General features: G+C 37.1%; 2 protein-coding genes across 6 annotated transcripts in view; one reads left to right on the top strand and one right to left on the bottom strand.

Annotated features, from left to right (window-relative positions):
• The window catches only part of nmu (neuromedin U), a 367,892-nt gene that overhangs the window by 218,237 nt on the left and 131,989 nt on the right, over window positions 1-17,666 (top strand). The gene's annotated exons all lie outside the window — the stretch shown is intronic.
• The window catches only part of daam1b (dishevelled associated activator of morphogenesis 1b), an 86,482-nt gene that overhangs the window by 9,012 nt on the left and 59,804 nt on the right, over window positions 1-17,666 (bottom strand). For 3 of the 5 annotated variants that reach the window (XM_077220556.1, XM_077220557.1, XM_077220555.1), the window contains 16 exons: window positions 16,426-16,497; window positions 16,010-16,104; window positions 13,946-14,279; window positions 13,736-13,846; window positions 13,419-13,522; window positions 13,216-13,282; window positions 11,995-12,112; window positions 11,489-11,627; window positions 11,237-11,295; window positions 9,310-9,497; window positions 8,909-9,220; window positions 8,177-8,284; window positions 7,102-7,131; window positions 6,140-6,237; window positions 2,335-2,419; window positions 1,415-1,521 (listed from right to left, as the gene is read on the bottom strand). In XM_077220556.1, coding sequence (XP_077076671.1) covers window positions 1,415-1,521; window positions 2,335-2,419; window positions 6,140-6,237; window positions 7,102-7,131; window positions 8,177-8,284; window positions 8,909-9,220; window positions 9,310-9,497; window positions 11,237-11,295; window positions 11,489-11,627; window positions 11,995-12,112; window positions 13,216-13,282; window positions 13,419-13,522; window positions 13,736-13,846; window positions 13,946-14,279; window positions 16,010-16,104; window positions 16,426-16,497 — 2,027 coding nt within the window. The remainder of the gene's footprint in view (window positions 1-1,414; window positions 1,522-2,334; window positions 2,420-6,139; window positions 6,238-7,101; window positions 7,132-8,176; window positions 8,285-8,908; window positions 9,221-9,309; window positions 9,498-11,236; window positions 11,296-11,488; window positions 11,628-11,994; window positions 12,113-13,215; window positions 13,283-13,418; window positions 13,523-13,735; window positions 13,847-13,945; window positions 14,280-16,009; window positions 16,105-16,425; window positions 16,498-17,666) is intronic. The other 2 variants (XM_077220559.1, XM_077220558.1) reach the window with 1 other exon arrangement.

Here is a 17,666-nt window from a genome sequence, read left to right as displayed (position 1 = left end):
TTGAGTAAAAATTAACATTGGCTTCAACAGCCATATGTATTTACACTTGTCCAGTTTTGCATTTACACCTGGTCTTTTTACAATCGGATAGAGTAAATGCATGAAGTGACCAGGTGTAAACATGACCTTAGTTGAGCCATCACGTTTAAATAAAGCTCCGCATGATAAAAGTAGAATTGTGGAAGAAAAGGGAAACAAGTTAATTAAATTAGGAGCTATTCACACTTGCCACACTTTTTTTAATACTTATTTTTAAACAAGGTAATGGTCAAAGACCTCCAACTAGTGTATGTATACATAGACCAACAAGGACCAGTTGCATAAACATAGCCACAATGTTAAGACTGTGTCTTAGGGTTCTTTCACACCTGTAGTTCGGTTCATTTGGTCCGGACTAAAGGTGAAAAATGATACTTTGTATCATTTTCAGGCGTTTTGGTTCCTTTTCACACCACACTGATTGCTCTGGTCTGAATCGGTTGATGAAACGAACCAAAATGAAGTCACGTGACAACATCCACATCCCTCGTTGGCCAGATGTGTCTTGAACAAATTTCCACAACTGCACTTAAAGCTCCAGTAGGTAACTTTTGTAAACAAATATTTGTTAAAACTGTAGCGCAGCAGAGAGCAAGGGGGTGGGACCTGTAAGTTGTGCTTGTTCAAGTTTTCAGGCTAAGTCAACATTTTCTCAAAACTCCCTACTGCAGCTTTAAATTGGTCAGAATTAACGTGCGGGAAAATTCCAACAAAACTGGAAAATACGGCAGACATGCGGAGAATTCGCTCACAATTTATGTTCAGAAAATCAGCACGAGCTTTATCCTTTCGCAAATCCCCCCATTAACAACAAAGACTAGACGCGATATAAATAAGAAATTCACTGTGCAGTGTGGACAACTTCAGTGTTTATGATGAAATTTTAGTGCAGAATGCGGTAAGTCAGTCATGGCTTAAAGGGAGCGCTATTGACAATCTAAATAATATTTTTGTTTGACTACGGCAGCTGGTTTAGTCCAAAAATGCGCAGTTCTTTGGCAGTTGGGTCTGTTCGAGGTCGGATCACGTTCTCACCACAAACGAACCGAGTTCGCTTGAAAGAGTTCGCTTGAAAGCGCACCGAGACCTCCTCGTACGCTTATTTGGTCCACTTATGGTGCGCACCCGAGTGCGATTCCTGCTTTCACACCTGCCCAAACGAACCGCACCAAGGGGGAAAACGAACTCTAGTGCGATTCAACCGAACTAAATGAGGCAGGTGTGAAAGCACCCTTAAGAAATAGTCCAACCAACTAGCAGTTGGGTAATCCATAATAGTTTTCAGATTCAAATTAGACCAATATATGAATGTCCCCATAAACTGTCAAAATGACCGTTTATATTTGAAAACCCCATGTTTGATTAACTGTCATACCTGCTCATTTCATAGAGAAAACGATCTGCCTTTGCCATGCGGTCCAACTCATGTTTGTGCTCCTCTAATAGGTCCATATCACTCTTCTCTGGGACAAACTTCAGCATCTGGAGCAGTGAAGAAACACGATCAATTACAACAGAACTAATAATAGAGAATAATCCTCAACCAGTCTCATGTGACATTATTTTAAAAGGCCATTTCTGTATTAAAAAAAGGAATTGTAACTTAGTTTCATAGAATTGTGAAATGTGACTAAATGTGACTTTATATCTCACAATATGACTGTTTTCTGTAATTGTAACGTTCCATGATTGCTTATTTTCCATAATTGCAATTTTACAGTATATCTCACAATTACATGTAGGACTATATATCTCTCAATTGCAACTTTCATCCATAATTGAGAATTTATTCCTCACAAGAGCAACTTTATATCTCACAAAATAGCGACTGTTTGAATATTATTATTCAGATTTCTATATTAATTTTCTTTATAATTTAAACTATTTCTCATAAGTGCAACTTTATATCTCACAATTCCAAATGTATATCTCACAAATGCGACTTTTTTCCATAATTGCAATTTCATCTCACAATTCCAAATTTAAATCTCACAATTGCAACTGTTTCCATAATTGTGACTTCACATCTCACAAAAGCAACTTTTTCTCACAATTGTGATTTTATTGCTCACGAGTGAATCTTTTATCTTACAAATGTAACTATATCTTGTAATTGTGACTTTTCCGTAATTGTTTATTTCCCATAATTGTGACTTGCAGTTGTATCTCACAGTTGAATTGACGCAATTGTGACTGTTTTTCCATAACTGTGCCTTTATTTCTCATTAAACTCAGTCTCACTATGCTTTTCCTCTTGTCCCTCACATTGCAGTCTGCTCATGCCTGGACACTCACCTGCTCCAGCATGTCTTTGGGCAGATCTTCCTGTTCATCCATGGTCAGAATGGCTCTCTTTATTTCCTCATTGGAAAGTTTCAATCTGAAACACAATCACAGGATATAGAGATCAAGCAGACTGGGACAAATACATTAATTTGAAATGAATTCACAAATGAAATTTGAGTGATAGATCTACATCAGCACAGAACTCCGTGAACTCAAATGAATCACATAGAGAAAAGGAAATTGCTAGGAATTTCCCCTGCTTGCATCAATTTTCCTTTGGCATACAGTATAAATAAATTAGTGTATGTTATTTAGAAAAGCTATTAATCTCGTGGCCCGATGTTGAACCCGTGTGTTTGTTCCAGTTACCAGGAATTTCCTGGCTAACACAATATATGTTATTACTGGAGTGAAGAAGTGATATTATAGCATGACTCATATAAGTTAACTCGGCATTTGCCTGCTTTAAATAATCTGTGATCATCACTTGTTATGTCTCGACAGTAACATTACATTTGTGGTCAGTTTGTCCTATACGAGTTCCTGCTCTTTCCAGCAATTTGTTTAAACTATTTATGATAACTATGCTGTTAAAAGATGTTGAAAATCTAAGGAAGATACATATCTTTCTCCTATAATGTGCAGATCTTTTTAGTAGCCCTCCAACAGAGACGGTCAAAACAGCCTAGGGGAAAATCCACCAGTGAAGCCCACCATCCTTTATAGGAAATTAATGATAGAGAAATGCATCTTATCCAGGGATAGCTATGTTCGGACTTTAGGCCAAGAAGAACAGGTGTTTGACTGGTCTAAGATCAGCCTTCGTTCCCCTGCCAGGATCCAGAGAGACTGCAAACCACAGCGCTGAGGTGGAACACGGCCAGAGCACTTTCCATGTTCGAGTCTACAGTAGGTGTTTGTGCCAAGCAGCGCTTCCAATTCCTAGCATTCTGTGTTACTAAGTTCTTTCTAACAAAGTTCACATGCTTACAGGAGTCAGTGAACTCAGGAAGGAAAAGAATGAAATAATGGCAGCATCAGTTTATACAGAGGCAACCCAACGTCATTATTAGGAGGTCATTAGCGTAACCGCAGGACTCAGTGGTTTATTATTTAATCAGCAAATAATAAGCCGGAGACACAGTCATGGAAAAATCCTGCAGAGGACTTTCCATTTCTTGTGGTCACAGATACTTTACCAGGATTGTGAGATGCCATTAATCAAACCTTTAAAGACCCAATGAAATCAAAATCGAAGCTTTTTAACCTTTAGTCCATGTGTGTTGGCTTTGAGGCCATTTGTATGCTAGTGATGGCACTGACTAAATTCACTTTTAGCAGATATATAGGCATTTTCCTCATCCAGGAAAACAGATAAAAGTATTTATGACTCATCTTGCACTACATACTATAAATCTTTGTCCAATTAAATGCTCTCTAGAATGAGAATGACGTTCTAATACCACGTGCAATCACATATTAATTCACTGAAGAAGTTGCACTGAAGTTGACAAAAGTTTCAATAGCATACATCAGATTTGTCAAGAATGATGACTAATACTTGACTACCAAAAAACCGACTAGAGTTTTTGATTGATCTCTTTTGAATTGTTTCCTATCCTCAGGATGCATGCATTTGATCAACAATAAAGTAAAAACAGTAATATTGTCAAATATTATTACAAATTAAAATAGTTGTTCTTCATTTTGATATATTTTAAAACTTAACTATATTTATAACTTATTCCTGTGACAAAAACAGAATTTTCAGCTTCATTACTCCAGTCTGTGTCACATGAAATAATTCACATCCTTCAGAAATAATAATAATAATGCTGATTTGCTGCTTAAGAAACATTTCTTATTATTATCAATTTTGAAAACAGTTGACTTGTGCTGGTTAATGTTTTTGTGGAAAACGTGACACTTTTTTTTCTGGATGCAATCTTTTTTTCCTTTAATGCAAACAGCATTTATTTGTAACTGAATTTTGTAACATTGTAAATGTATTTACTGTCACTTTTGATCAATTTAATTAATCCTTGCAGAAAAAAGTATACATTTTGAATACAAATTATACAAATGAAAACTTTCGACACCGAGTAGATTAATATGAACTGAGCTCTAATTAACAATTATTGAACATATGTTACTCCTCAGTCTCATCTCCCTCTATATCCAGACCACCATCTCACCCTCCGCCGCCTCGTCGTCAAGCACCACATTTACCATTCCTAAACCAACACTAATGACTCTACAGGCTACAAGCGAAACTATTTAAATCCCTGTGAATCTCAGCTTGGGTGGTCCGTTCGGTGGCTGTACAATGGATTACACCCCAATCTCTGCTTGTGGAGAATCCTGAGAGACCATTTAGGGAGGATGAGAGAGTAATAGAACCACAGGCCGTGATCTACAGATGGTGCTGAAGACAGCTGTTAATGTGTGCTAAATAGGGTCTCAATGTCAGTTATTCACAAACTGTCATTAATAAATATTTGCAGTGGGGATTAGTTTTTAATTTTTTTTGAGTGAATCTAGAGATTTTGGAACTGGCTGTTTTTTTTTTCGATGTAGTTTGAAGTTTCGCTTTACAAGAACCTTTGGGTCCCATGCCAAACCACAGTCAGTCAGTGAGCCGTCATATATCCGAGACCGTCAGGATTGGCAGCTGTCACCAACTGTTACAGTTTGCTTTGTGGGATTCGTTTCATACTAAAAGGGCAGTCCTGAGGTAAAAAAACTGATATTTTAACCTAAAATAATAATTGTATCCTCTAGTAAAACTATGTATAAAGACAACATCACCACTGAGAAGAGAAACTCAGTTGGAACCCTGGATAATTAAAGTGTTAAGCTCTCTTTTCACACTTCAGTCACATATGTATAAAGCTATAAATGGGAGAAATTTAAACCCTGAATATTAATATTCACACACCCCGGAGTTCTAGAACTACAACCAGCGGTAGTGTTTTCCTTCAGTATGTCATATATTTTGGGTTAGAGTGGCTTGATCGTCCTATTGTAAGTGTATAAAATATTTCCTGAGGTTCGAATTGTCAAAACATTCTTTAAAGATGAAATCAAGGGAATGAGACATGCCGAATTAAAATAATACAAAGCTGATGCTTTTGTGCACAACTATTTCAAGAGAAATGCTAATAGCTCTCTTCAGGATGTGAAATGGCCAAATAAATCCAAGAAAGAATACTCAAATGAATCTACACTATTAAACGAAGCCTTGATACATAGACTTTCTCAAATTAATTATATTTTGGTAGCTGAAAGTATAATGAAATTAACCAAAGTATATAATAAATGAGCACCCATAGGGCGGTGATGTGTAAAACGTTTTTAAACACGTGACTTCCAAACCACTGCGATCTGTGTAGTTTCTGCAAGCACAGAATCCTTGGGGATTCCTTGTGTGTGTAAATTCAAATTTCCTACCTGGCATTGACAACCAGGTTTTCAAGAGTGGAAAAATATTTTTTAAATGATTTAAAACTTTGATGAGGAATGGTTTCTGTAAATGTTTAGAGACACACCCTGCATCGATTTATAAAGAATTCATAACATATATGAGGAAACATATACATGTGTTTCTCCTACATATATGAAGAAACTAAAGAGTGGTATTTCTTTCATTGATAGGAAATACAATAACCAAGGTGGAGGTTACAGTACCAAACCAGGACGGAGGAACCACAAGGTTTAACCCACAGGATATGACATTACATCTGGAGGTTAGTGAGGTCCACACACACTTGGCAGCCGGTGGTGAGCTCAAAGCCGGGTCAGACGCATCACTCACCGTGAGAGGAGGATGTTACAGTTCTGAGCCCGGCGGCCATCGATCACAGAGAGCTCCTTGACTTTCTTGGAGCTCAAAACATCTTCCTCAGTCTCTTTCTGCAGTCAAAAAGGAGATACTTTTTACTCACGAACAACTTTAAAGATCAGAATTTAAATAAAAGAATCAATACATCAGACTCTTCTGAAATCTGAATTTTAAACTTACATGGAAAGTTTATATGAACTCTACCAGTAAAGTCACATTAGATTGATTTGGAACAAAAGAAAAACAATTTCCACATTTATATACCGTCTAGATACTATGAAAGCTTGTTTCTGGAAGAAAAAATAAATTAAATTGTAATGATAAAATTTTTAATAAAATTTAAAAAGTTAATTGCGACTTATCTCACAATTGTTTTTCTCACTATTGCAAGCTTACCTGTTATTGTGTCAAACTCACAATAATGAGGAACAAATTGTGACATAAGAAGTCGCAATGGAATATATAAACTAGTCCTCATTTATATAAAGTAGTCACATTAGATTGATTTGGAACAAAATAAAAAGTTAATTGCAACTTCTTATCTCACTATTTTCTCCTCACAATTGCGAGTTTATATCTTGCAATTCTGACTTTATTTCTCGCAATTACGAGATCTAAGTCCGAGTTGTGAGCTATAAACTCACAATGGCGATGAAGTCAGAATTGTGAATTTATATCTCACAATTGCGAGAAATAAAGTCAGACTTGCAAGATATAAACTTGCAATTCTAAAAAAAAGTAAATAATAATAAATAAAAAAAATTGCAATTAACCAGAAATACCATCCAGTTTAAAAGTCAGATGGTATATTTTGTTCATTGTTAAACTTTGAATCTAAAGTAAATAATGCATTGAGAATGCAAAATGAATGACACAGAAAGAGTGAGAGGGGTAGAGATGATGCAAAGACTATTAAGATCTGTTCAACCACTTACCTGCTTGCTGTTATTGACCATAAAGAAGTCCTAAAATGCAGGCAAGAAGCAAGGAAGATGCAGCACATGTTAGAGAGACAGAGTAGTCTAGTGAATTCAGCCAAGACAAACTCAAACAGGCATGATGTGCACATGATGACATTACATGGGGTGGTGAATAGTGAGTGTGAGGGTGCATGATAACAGAGCCTTATGTGAGGTCTGTAAATGCAGTGTAAATGTGTGTTTGCACTATAAGATGCTTGCTAGTTGATCATGAATGAAAGATTAAAGCTTAACATCACAAGTACCTCTCCAATTCCACCTTGACAAGTGTATCAAATCTACATGCCCCGCAATGGTAGCAGTAATTATGAGAAATAGCCACTACTGAAGGAAATAAAATCACAGTTACAAGAAGTATCGTGATTGTGAGTTATAGTCACAAAGTTAGAAAAAAAAAAAATTTGATATAACTTGATACATAAAGATGAGAAATAAAGTTGCAATTGCGAGAAATAAAAATGCAATTACAATAATTAGATATAAATCACAATTATCTTTTAATTTCTTTTACTGTGAGATAGAAACTTCCATACCATTATGCTTCAAAAGTCAATTAAATCTATAAAGTTGTGAGAATTTGATGAAATTGGAGAGGTATAATGAATATACATTTTATTGTATCAAGCATGCCTTCAAAAAGTTATTTTAAAAAAGCAGCTTACAGTACTTAATGCATTGTTTAAAATTACAGTTATGATTATACAAACCCAATGAGGTCCCAACCTCTTTTTCCCCCCTCTAATTTGACTGTAAAGCCATAAGAAATATATGTAATCGCTTTATAATGCAACTAAGTGTGTGGTTTACCAGGCGTAATGAGGACGGTTTGCCAATGTCTGCTTTTCATAGAAAGCTGCTGGTGATATCAATGCATTTTACAGTCTGCTAATTCAAACCCCATGCTCTGTGATGCAGAATTACCATGGGTAAACGTATGAATACCATGCATGAGAAACAGTAAATGCTTTGTGAGATCATCATGGATAGAAAAAAAAATGAAAACCAGAGAAAATAAGCATTGTTTAGTAACCTGTTGCCTCTGATAGGCAGAGAAGGTCTTCTCAATGTCCACCAAGTCTAGGATTTTAAAAACTTTGCTGTCGTCAACGTCTGTCCAGACTGTCCCCTCAAGCTTGTTCTGTTGGAGAGATTTTAACTCAAATAACCATCCACTTTAAAGTCACTTGTTCTAAGTCACATGGCATATTTTGTTCATTGTTAAACTCTGAATCTAAAGTAAATAATGCTTTGAGAACAGGGGTGTAGTGGGGTGGTGATGGCGCAGTGGATAAGACACATGACTCTGGTGCGAGAGACCCGGGTTGGAATCCACTGTGAGACACCAATGTGTCCCTGAGCAAGACACTTAACCCCTAGTTGCTCCAGAGGCGTGCGACCTCTGAAATATAGCAATTGTAAGTCGCTTTGGATAAAAGCGTCAGCTAAATGAATAAATGTAAATGTAAATGTTAAAATGTATAGATAAAACTAGATTCATGATATTTAAATAAATAAAAAAAACACTTAAAAGTATGTAGAAATATACATCATGATATATACTTTTTTCATTAAAATACAATTTTAAAATCTAGCCCACTACAATTTATGACAAATGCTGACAACCACGGAAAATTTAGGACAATTTTAACACTAATTTGTGTCACTGGACTTCCAAAAGTGTTTCTTGATTAAAAGCAGAAGCTTAAGAAACACGATTTTCTTCCCTGATTCAGTCTGCTCCTGTAAACCATGCCAGTCTCACCTCAGAGAGCTTGGCCCAGTTGAAGGACTTGAGTGGATTGGACGGCTGAGGAATATTTTTCTTCTTAAGGGATGGCCCCATGGGACCTCCTGGCGGAGGCGGAGCTCCACCGAAAGGAGGGCGTCCAGGGGGTGGCGGGGGTCCTCCAGGGGGCGGTGGTGGAGGTGGCGGCATCAAAGCGCTGCCCGGTGGAGGAGGTGGTGGAGGAGGCATCATGCCACCAGGTGGAGGTGGAGGAGGCGGAGGGGGTAGCAGAGGTCCACCTGGAGGGCCAGGGATGGGAGGACCTCCAGGCACACTGGCTATCTGTCTCTAGATATACAAAAAGTGATGTCTTTATTAATGTTTGCTTCTGTAAAGACACGATTATATTGTTTTGTTTTGTGACATCATCAGCCTACCGTGCTGAGGTCATGTAGTCTGGCAGTCTTTTCCGCCAGCTGCTGCTTGACTAGTTTATTTTCGCCCATTTCTCTCTCCAACTTCTCTTTCATCTTATTGAGCGTCTGCATCATCTCCTCCTTCTCCTGTGTTTTCGCGTCACACTCTCGCTCCTTCTTCTCCATCTTCTGTTGAAGCTCATGGTGGTCTGCAGGACAAAGAGGTCACCGGTCAAAATTTTAGGTCACATGTCTCTACAATGAAGACACTGTATTCAAGCCAACTAAATCTATAAATAGGCTGCATTCAGGCTGTGTCAGAATTACCATAATTATGAGATGACAACTCTGAGAATCAATTCGGAGCTGATGACATTCTCATTTTCAGTTGGTATTATTTTATATGGCAATGCTTACAAAGGCCAAATAGATCCCATATGCTTGTTGTTATTAGAGTTTTATATTAATTTACTACATGCTGGTACGTTTCGTATGTTGTCATGATGGCGAAGGCATAAAAATTAACATAAAATTTAAGTTGTAATTTATAAGTTTTACAAAGATGTTTTCTATTGTTGTCAAGTCAAAATGGTAATTCCTAAATGAATTTATGAAAACAACAATATATATATATAAATAATCAGCAAAATAAATAAATATGCAAAAGATATTATTAAACATCGTGTAAGACTGGAAAAACTTGAAGGACTTTAAGAGAGGGCCACTCTCTGAGAAAACAAAGGAAATTAACATTTTAACTCCCCCTCATGCACTACTGAGACGAAGGTCTCACCTCCCTCATCCTAATCTACATTTCTGTCCCCCATTCTTCATCCTGGCAGAGATCTCCCAAACTCACACAAGAATCTAAATGGTTTAATGTGAATGATTATGATCTAGTTTTATACATATTTGGTATTATTTGAAATGTCTCGGTACGACTGGTAAAAATGTCTCATTCCCAAAGAAGTAAACCCAAAAGGTAATAAAGTTCTTAGGAAGTTAAGAAATATCTTCCACACCCTCCAATACTGGAGGGTGTGTCTTTGAGTTAACACCTTCGACCATTTGACTGAATGCTAATTTTCCACTGCTAGCAAATTGTGACTTACAGGTAAATTTCCACTGTGAATGATGTTTAGATTTGAAATGAGGTCTGGGTATATAATGAAACGCAGCGAGAGCTCAGGGCCTTTTCTGTACTTCAGATCGGTCCGTGAGGCTGAGAGGAAGACCTCTCAGCCTCATGTATTTCTTAAAGTCGGGTTTGCATCTTCTCTCTATTCCAGAGCATTTGATGTTTTGTATCGATTATCTTTTAATTGATTATGAAATTGGCATGATACATTTACCTGACATAATAAATTGTTACATTTGATTATTTTAACTGACTCTGACATTGTTTTCATTGAAGAGTTAAACGGAATAGTCAAACATTCGCTCACTTTTAGTGAGGCACAGATATTATTAAAATCTTTCATTTATGGAGTCAGATGAAGTAACGAGTAAATACAAATGAGAAAATGTATTGCATTTAACCAAAAAATACTTTGCCACGAGAAAAGACAGTAACACGCAAAGACCTTCACCGCTAATTCGAATACCGCCATTGGATCGAGTTAGACGGCCTTACAATCGTATTCAATGTAAAAAAGTATAGATACAAATAGTTTCATGAAATAAAAAATATAAACAAATAAACATTTCATTCAATCCTAAAAAGTAAAAAAAGTTTCATGATGTCAATCTGCATGATGTTATGATGGCCTAAGTTATTAAAATTAATAATAAAAAATGTCCATTTCCAAAGTGGACATTTTCCATTGTTGTTTAGTCAGAATGGTAATTCCTACATGATGTGAACGCACCAATAGTTACAGAGCAAGAAATCTGGAGGCAAAAACAGCCTGCTGTAAAAGAAACATCAATGTGTAGAACATATGCTGACCTTTACGCATTTTTTCCGCCTGTTCCTTCCACTGTTTCACCTCATTTTCGTTGACAAGCCTGAAGGAGGGTAAGCGATGTGATTAAAGGCAAAACTCATTATTCCAGTACAGATAATCTTGGTTTACTTGGCAAAGACTTAATGATGGTATTAAAAAAAGGATGCTTACTATAAATACACCACAGCAACAAATGAATGATGCCAAAGAAAATCTTTAACAAAAAGTTGTCTGAAACAAAAAAGCAAACTCACATTCGAACCACATTCTTTACATTGAAGTTTTCTAATGGCGTGACGTCAGGGTCGTGACCTTTGTCATTCTGTAGGACCATCTGTTGGACAATCCGGTCCAGGAGCAGCCAATACTGCACTGTGTTCCCACTTCTTTTATCTAAAACAAAGTGCATATTCAAACACATAAAATCATTTGAACAATATTAAAAACAATAGTTAAATATATACTTGATCCTTATTGGTCAATTATGGCAAATCATTTTGTACTGTATAGTTGCCAAAAATCAAACCGTTTTTGCATTAATGACGAGCTGAAAGTACATTATCCTTTATTATATCCTTTAATATTTGGTGAAAAAAGTCTGCATAGCTTATGGTTTCAGTTATAAACTAAGTCTAAACAATAAATTCCCAGCAGGAAAGAGTGGGTAAGCTAGGACCTATTTGAAAACTATATGATGAATGCTGTCACTATGTCACATTGGGGAAAGAGATGATATTAGGAGGGACAGGTAAGCACTCACGAGGCATGAGCAGGCAATGATGAAGAATAGACATAAAGTGTGGGTATGCATCTGTGTGGGCCAGCTTCTTCCGTACAAGCTCAAAAACCTGTGTCGCACTTTTCGTGTCTATATGCATCTGGAAAAAAAAAATAGACAAATTCCATACAATAGTCTTAAGTCACAGGATATTTTATTTTAAATATACATCCTTGAATTAAAATAATTCATAATTATAAAAAAATAATTATATTAAATTATTTAAATGTAAAAATAATGATAAATAATAATTATACATTATATATATTATGTATATACACACACATACATACAGTAGACCATGTAATAGACCATAACCGATTATAATGTACTGACGCTTTTCTAATGTCATTTGTCGCTTATGTGCTTGGTCGCAGTAGCATACAATGGCAGAGGGAGGCGAGACGCGAGTGTGAGTAATTAAAAATGCTCCAACTACTTTAAAAGCCTACATCTGGGCACATTTTGGCTTTTATGAACAACCTGGTGAGCATGACCTGGAGAAGACACGCGCTGTGCGCGCTCATGTCACGCACAAATAGAATATGCAGGAGGTAACGTTAATGCCACTAACTGGATAAACCAAGTCAGCCGTTTTCACCCCGAGCTGTTAACGCCTGGCTGAGTATGACTGCTTTAGAGTAAGCGAATGAGCTCCAACATCACCCGAATCCGCAGCCAAAAACAAATCATCCACCCGCCTCAGTAATTTTCTCTGATTTAAGTATCTGCACCCGATGGTCAAATTACAATTATTCTGTGTTGTTATGCGTGATTATAAATGGATGATTGTCACCTTCAACAGCGGACTCAGCGACGGTAGATGTGCGCATCTCTAGGGTAACATTATACACTGATGAATGAGCGCTGCTTTTAAATTAACATTTCTTTAAAACAAAATTGATTTGACAGAATTTCATTTTCTTAATGGCATAAACAGGCTTTACTACCTTGAAACTTAAACTGGAATGTCACTGTTTCTGTCACTGCGACTTCCCGAACAGGCGAACACGCACACACGCGCACGCACACATCACTTTTGAAGTAAAATTGAAAATTGAGGATGCAGTGCATCATAATGCATCGTGATATCGAATTGAACTGAATCGATGACAAGATAATCGTAATCGAACCGAACCGTGAGACCAGTGTAGGTTCTCACCCCTAATAAAAATATATAATGTTATGTTTTGATCTACTCACAGACTCAAAGCGCCTGGATAACGTGAGCTCATCATCATTTCTCAGCATCTCAAAGTAATCCAAATGCCTGAGGAGGACACAAAAAAAGAGATGCAGCAAAGTCAAAAAGCTCAAATTTGCTGGATAAGACTGACAATGTAAGATAAGACTGTATTGTTGTATTGATAAGACAACAAATGTAAAGTCAGCAATGTGGACTTTACCTGTCTAATGTAGAGTTTTCATGTGACCTGAGTTTATCAATGATGGGCTGAATCCCCAACATGAGGAACTCGTATCGCAAATGAACCCGGAACTCAAGGCTGGCCTACAGGATTAATTAAAGAAAGAACCACTTGATGAACTTGGGTTTTTATACACAACACTTTCTTAAAGGTGAACTATTGGATGAAATATTCCTTTAAGAACAAACAGGAGAGTTATTCGGTAGATGTTTACAGAGGAAAGCACAGATCTGGTCAAAGAGTAAATTAAGATGTGTTAAAAACTGGCGAGTGTGGAAACAGCCAAAATGTCTTACTTCGCCAGCTCCTTGGCTTAACACAGCATTGATGAACGACATAATGGCCGTTTTCAGGCTGACCTCGTCCCTGTACCGCCCTGTACTCTTGTCCAGATCATTCAGCAATGTCTGTGACAAAAAAAAAAGACATCATGGGATTAGCATTAATTTATCCTAATACACACTTGCTTGATGCTTGGCTTCAAGGTTATAAACAAAGTAGCCCACCTGAAATCGTGTGCGCTCACAAGAGAACTTCTGATAGTGCAACATGGCCTCCAGAATCTTCTTGTGGCCTCCTGGCACTAAACACACAGCACCCATGATCTCCAGCACCGCCACTTTGGTCTTGATGTTCTCGGTGGCCAGACTCTGAGCGATGATGTTGATGCTCTCGGTGTGAGAGAGCACGTGTGCGCGACCCTGGGAGTTGTTCATCAGGGCTTTGATGCAGCCGATGAGGGAAGTGTGGATCTGAGACTCGGTGGTCTCGTAATCCATGCTTTTCAAAAAGTTCAGGATGCACGTCAAGCCGTCCAGATCAATGAACCTTGTTACAAACCTATGAGGAATAAATTCAGCTGTTTGTTAAGGTTCTTTCTCACTCATATTAAATATTATAAGCAATGAAAAAGGTGTCATATCATACATGTTTTCAAAATGTTTTTATTTTCCTAGATGTCAACTTAAGTTTTCAATTTATAATGTTTTCAAAAGTTAATAATGCTTTTTTTTTTATTTATAATGTTTTTCACTTATAAAAGATCTAAAAAAAAAGTGGCCAAAAGTGATGTCTGGCCAAGAAAAATTGACATTTTCACCCTATATGATGATTTTCCATAGTAGTGCTTGGAGTCAATTGTTTTGTTTGTCATAACACAATGAAACATGCTAAACTGTCCAGTCATTTTTGGCAAGGCAAAGAAATTATGAACACATGGAAAAACAACGGAGAAACAACAAAATATTAATACCTGATTATTGTGCTCTAGTCAATGTATACTTTTTCCTGTGAACTTTTTGTTTTTCCATGCATTTTTTGCTGTAGCTGTAGTTTGCCCCTTTTTTGCCAAATAATATTGTCAGATAAATACCTTAATTAAATTTAGTGTTTTGTTCCTCCCTCATATTTAAAATATAAAAGACATCAGTTTTGGCCACTACTATATATACTAGGAAATTAGATGGTAATTTCTGAAAACATTATTCAAATATCGAAAACAACTAAAAACAACAGTTGAAAACAACTATACATATTATATATGTAGAATTATATTTTTACCCATTTTCATTTATAAGCAAAAGTGAAGAGGCAACAGGAAATGATGGGGAGAAGATGGTGCAATGGGATTGCCACACGACATGGGCTGGATTCAAACCCACATTAAATTTGCAACATGAACACCACAACTCAATGTGACTGGTGTATGTTTGTTAACCGCTAGGCCATGTCTTCGAAAACAATTAGTACATGTGAAAATGATCAACTCCACTGGGAGGTTATGAATGCGAAAAAATATATCACATCAGTAACTAGACTGATTTATGGCCCCTATAAAACACTTGACTTTAAATACAATTGCCAAAGCTGTGAAAGGAATGACTTGATATGTAGCCTGAACGTTATTAGGCACAAACAGGGCTGGAGTGTTTTGACCCGAGCCCTGCAGAGGTCAGTGCTGATGACCTGACCTCAGGATCAAATGGGCAGAGCAGGAACCACTGATCAAACGCATGTGTCTGTGTGCATGTGTGTTTGATGAAATTCATCTCATTTGCATAATGAGAACCAAAACACCATAAGGGAAGCGTTTGTTTAATAAGAGAGTGAGGTACTTGCCAATGGAAAATTAATGAAGTGTTAAATAAAATATTGCCTTAAGACAGCTTTGCATAGCTTCAATTTTTTTTAAATTTAGAAATCGAATATGGACCATTTATGATATAAAGTGGACAAAAATATATATTTACACTTCTGTTCAAAATGTGGGGTTTGTAATATTTTTTTTATATTTTTGAAAGAAGTCTATTATGCTCACCAAGGCTGCATTTATTTGATCAAATTTTCATTACAGTAACATGCTGATTTTGTGCTTAAGAAACATTTCTTATTGTTATCAAAATTGTAAACAGCATGTTGTAACATTTAATCTTTAATGTACTTTTTGACCAATTTAATGCATCCTTGCAGAATAAAAAGTATTCATTCTTTCAGATTCAGACCCCACACTTTTAAACCGTAGTGTTACACTTAAAACCATATGTCTTGATATTATAAAAAACATAGCAGACCTCATGGGTTGTGTTCGCAGTGCCGTTTTAAGGCTTTCAATGGTCTTGTTCCGTTCCTCCTCTTCTTCCTTCTCCAAGGCCAACAGAGTCTTCCTCTGCAAAATAAAATGAGAAGCCATGCTCACATTAGAAGTGTATGTTAGCCAGCTAATATGTACATCTCTAGCCATTGATACATGTCGTGTGTTTTAAGGTCACAATGCAGAATTGGAATGTAACATGTATAAAATATATAATTAGGCTGTGTGTCCACCAAAGCGGGGTTTTTTTTCCCGAGGTTAGCGTATTTTTCCCCCCAATTGTTTTCAAGCTGGCTAAAACACTTTAGTGGACACACAGCCTTAGGGTAACCACTAAGAGCTCCAATAACCATTGTTTTAAGAAAAGAAAAAGTCTTCAAAAAATGACATACTTACAGCTGCCATTGAATTGAGCTGGTCAATATAGTACTCTGGCCAGCTAGTAGCACCTTTATTCTCCTCTGTTTCCTGAGAGAAATACAAATGTATTAAAAGGCACAGAATTAACAAACTTCACCTTTAAATGATGTCTTCAAAACATTTATCTAAGCATGTCAGCATGAGTATATTGAAAAACAACGTCAACACGTCTCTTGTTTTCACTTCAAGCACACGCCATTAATCCACACTGTCTTCTGCATGATGCCTATCAGAGTGCACACAACAGGAACATGACACTGGGAATAGAGGAATGTGAAACAACATATCGGGAATGAGCTGGGAAGGAAAACATGGTTTCGGAATGTTATTGGGAATGACATAATTTGGACGCTTCAGTGGGAATGAGACGTTGGTAACACTACAGCAATGAAAAATTATCTTTATCTTGAAAATGATCTTATTTTGATACCGGCCAGTTGAGTGAAACCAAATATTCAGCTGACAAAAGTGTGAATTGGCTTATCCGCGAGGGATTTATGTAGTCTGTTGTTCCTTCTGCATTTAGACTGTTGCTATTTTTTCCCTTTTTTCAATGACAATACCTCTTATTTCTTTGGTTTCTTTTTCTTTGCATAATTTCTCTTTGTAGTTTGAAGCTGGTATTTAACCAAAGTATCTGTATATTCATTGCTTACTATTATATGTAACAGAAGCAGATAAAACATGCAATAAGATTCACCCTGCATATATTCCCAGGTGCACTTCACCTCCCCCCGACACGTACACACTTTCCCAAACATACAGACTCAGAAAAAGCAGATCTGAACCAGAACATCACGCTCAAAGCACTGGCAGAAATAGCACACGATTTAAGTAGGCCAGCAGAGATTCACAGACGCTAGAGAAACAACACAGCTCCCAGATTGAGCCAATGCCGCATTAGCTGAAAACGCAGTAAGATTCAGAAGACAGGCAGGAAAGCAGAGAGCTACGCAGGGAGTAATGAATCAAAAACGAGTGGAACTCTCAAAACAAGCACGGGCTGCCCCCACAGCCACTAATAAGGAGTTTAATTGTATATCATGATCACCGAACACACTGGAAAGGAAAAAAATCTGGCATAGCAATGAGCAACTGCGTGGGATGTTTCACACCCGGCTCTGCCAAGCCTTTTGGGAGATAATGGCACCTGTTGTGATAAACAGGGAGTCTTGAATGCCGGTCTGGAGACCGGGAACTTCCACAGTCCTGCATAT

This window comes from Siphateles boraxobius, unplaced genomic scaffold, assembly GCF_051911475.1.
Source record: "Siphateles boraxobius isolate OS27281-9 unplaced genomic scaffold, OSU_SipBor_1 8, whole genome shotgun sequence".
NCBI classification, from domain to species: Eukaryota; Metazoa; Chordata; class Actinopteri; order Cypriniformes; family Leuciscidae; genus Siphateles; species Siphateles boraxobius.
This window is presented reverse-complemented; position numbering and strand designations above follow the sequence as displayed.